Source organism: Alexandromys fortis, unplaced genomic scaffold, assembly GCF_014885135.2.
Source record: "Alexandromys fortis isolate MF-2015 unplaced genomic scaffold, M_Fortis_MF-2015_v1.1 scaffold_140, whole genome shotgun sequence".
NCBI lineage: Eukaryota > Metazoa > Chordata > Mammalia > Rodentia > Cricetidae > Alexandromys > Alexandromys fortis.
The window spans coordinates 2,320,060-2,321,944 of record NW_026068048.1 but is presented as its reverse complement, the minus strand read 5'-3'; the positions used below and the strand labels follow the sequence as shown (position 1 = coordinate 2,321,944).

Genomic DNA, 1,885 nt, shown 5'->3' with positions numbered 1-1,885 from the left:
TGGGCAAAGTAAGGAAATGTGGTATGTCACCAGAGGAGTTAACGCCGATTGTCTTTTACAGGTCTCAGCCTGGGATGAACGCAGAGCAGAAGGCACATTTCCTGGGAAGATCTGACCTGGCTCCACCACCTCTCCTCTGTTGGCTCTCCTCTCCCGATGCAGTAAAGGGGACCTGGGTATATGATGGTCCCTACTCTGGGACCCTGAATCATGATGCAGCACCTAATAAAATTTCACTGAAAAGTTTGACGCTGTGTGTGTAGGACAGCTGGGCAAGAAGCGGGGTGCACTGGCCCAGAAGGGGCCTCACGTGATTATTGTTCTTACTTTAAAACGGAGAGTAGATTTCTTTTTAAGGATTTAGTTATTTCAGCTGGTGGAGGCACATGTCTTTAATCCCTGCACTGAGGAAGCAGAGGAAGGAGGATCTCTGTGAGATCGAGGCCAGCCTGGTCTACAGAGAGTTCTAGGACAGCCAGTGCTTCATAGGGAAACTCTGTCTCACAAAAACTTAACAAAACAAAAAAAGATTTATGTATTATTTTATGTGTACGTGTACACATGTGAGCCTGAGGGGACAGGAAGAGAGCTGGAGTTACAGACGATTGTAGGTGCTGGGAACCAAGCTCCAGTTCTCTGCAAGAGCAGCAAGTGTTCTGTTTATGGGTGTTTTGTCTGTATGTGTCTGTGTACAGTGTGCATGCAGTGCCTGCAGAGGCCAGAAGAGGGCATCACACCCTGAGATGGGTTGTGTAGCCTGTGGTGGGTGCTGGGGATTGAACCTGGATCCTCTGAAGGAATAGCCAGTGCTCATAACCACTGAGCCATTTCTCCAGTCTCCATTTTTTTCTGCTTGTTTCACATTTTTTAATTTTGTAAAGGTTTATTTATTTATTATGTATGCAGTGTTCTGTCTGCATGTGTACTTGCAGGCCAAAAGAGGGCATCAGATCTCATTACAGATGGTTGTGAGCCACCAGGTGGTGGTTGGGAATTGAACTCAGGACCTCTGGAAGAGCAGCCAGTGCTCTTAACCTCTGAGCCATTCTCTGCAGCCCTACATTTTTATTTTATGAATTTTGATCACCCCTAAGTTAGTGGAGTAGATGGTCATGCAAAATAGCTTCAAGTCTTTAGTGTGCTAAATCCATGTTGCCCATTATGTGGATAGTTTTTTTTTTTTTCTGGCAGTACTGGGAATCAAACCCAGGGCCTCGTGCATGCTTAGCAAGCTCTCTGCTGCTGAGCTGCAGCTCTCTGCTGCTGAGCTGCAGTCCCAACTAGAGTCAGCAGTCTCGAACAAAACCCCATCCATTTCCTTCACCTTTTCTCCTTTCTGTTTGTCTTGTCATAAGATGACCTTGAACTGCAGATTCTCCTGGCTTTACCTCCCAGGTGTTAGTGTTTGTTACAGGGTGCCGCTCACCATGCCTTTGGTTCTGTCCTCTTAGTGTTTTGTTTGTTTTTGTTTTGTTTTTTTTTTTTATTTTAATGTGTATGTGTGTGTTGGGGAAGCTCTGTGCATGACTGCTACATTCTTGGAGGTTGGAAGAGTGTTTTGGACCTCCTGGAACTGGAATTACAGGATGGGGAGCTATGAGCTGCCTGATGTGGATGCTAGAAACCACGCTCAGATCCTCTGCAAGAACAGCCAGTGCTCTTAACCTGAGCCATCTCTCCAGCTCTCCTCCTTAGTGAAAATTAAATTTACTTTAAAAAGTAAATCCTACCAGGTACTGGTGGTGCACACCTTTAATCCCAGCACTTGGGAGGCAGAGGCAGGTGAATCTGAGTTCAAGGCCAGCCTGGTCTACAGAGCAAACTAGTTCCAGGACAGCTAGGGATGTTACACACAGAAACCCTGTCTCTGGGGGGGGGGGGGGGG

The 1,885-nt window shown here is 46.6% G+C and overlaps 1 protein-coding gene across 1 annotated transcript in view; it reads left to right on the top strand.

Annotated features, from left to right (window-relative positions):
* Nucleotides 1-246, top strand: part of Cox6b1 (cytochrome c oxidase subunit 6B1) — a 26,233-nt gene extending 25,987 nt beyond the window's left edge. The window contains exon 4 of the mRNA XM_050119042.1: nucleotides 62-246. Coding sequence (XP_049974999.1) covers nucleotides 62-115 — 54 coding nt within the window. The 3' untranslated portion in view covers nucleotides 116-246. The remainder of the gene's footprint in view (nucleotides 1-61) is intronic.
* The last annotated feature ends 1,639 nt before the right edge of the window (nucleotides 247-1,885 follow it).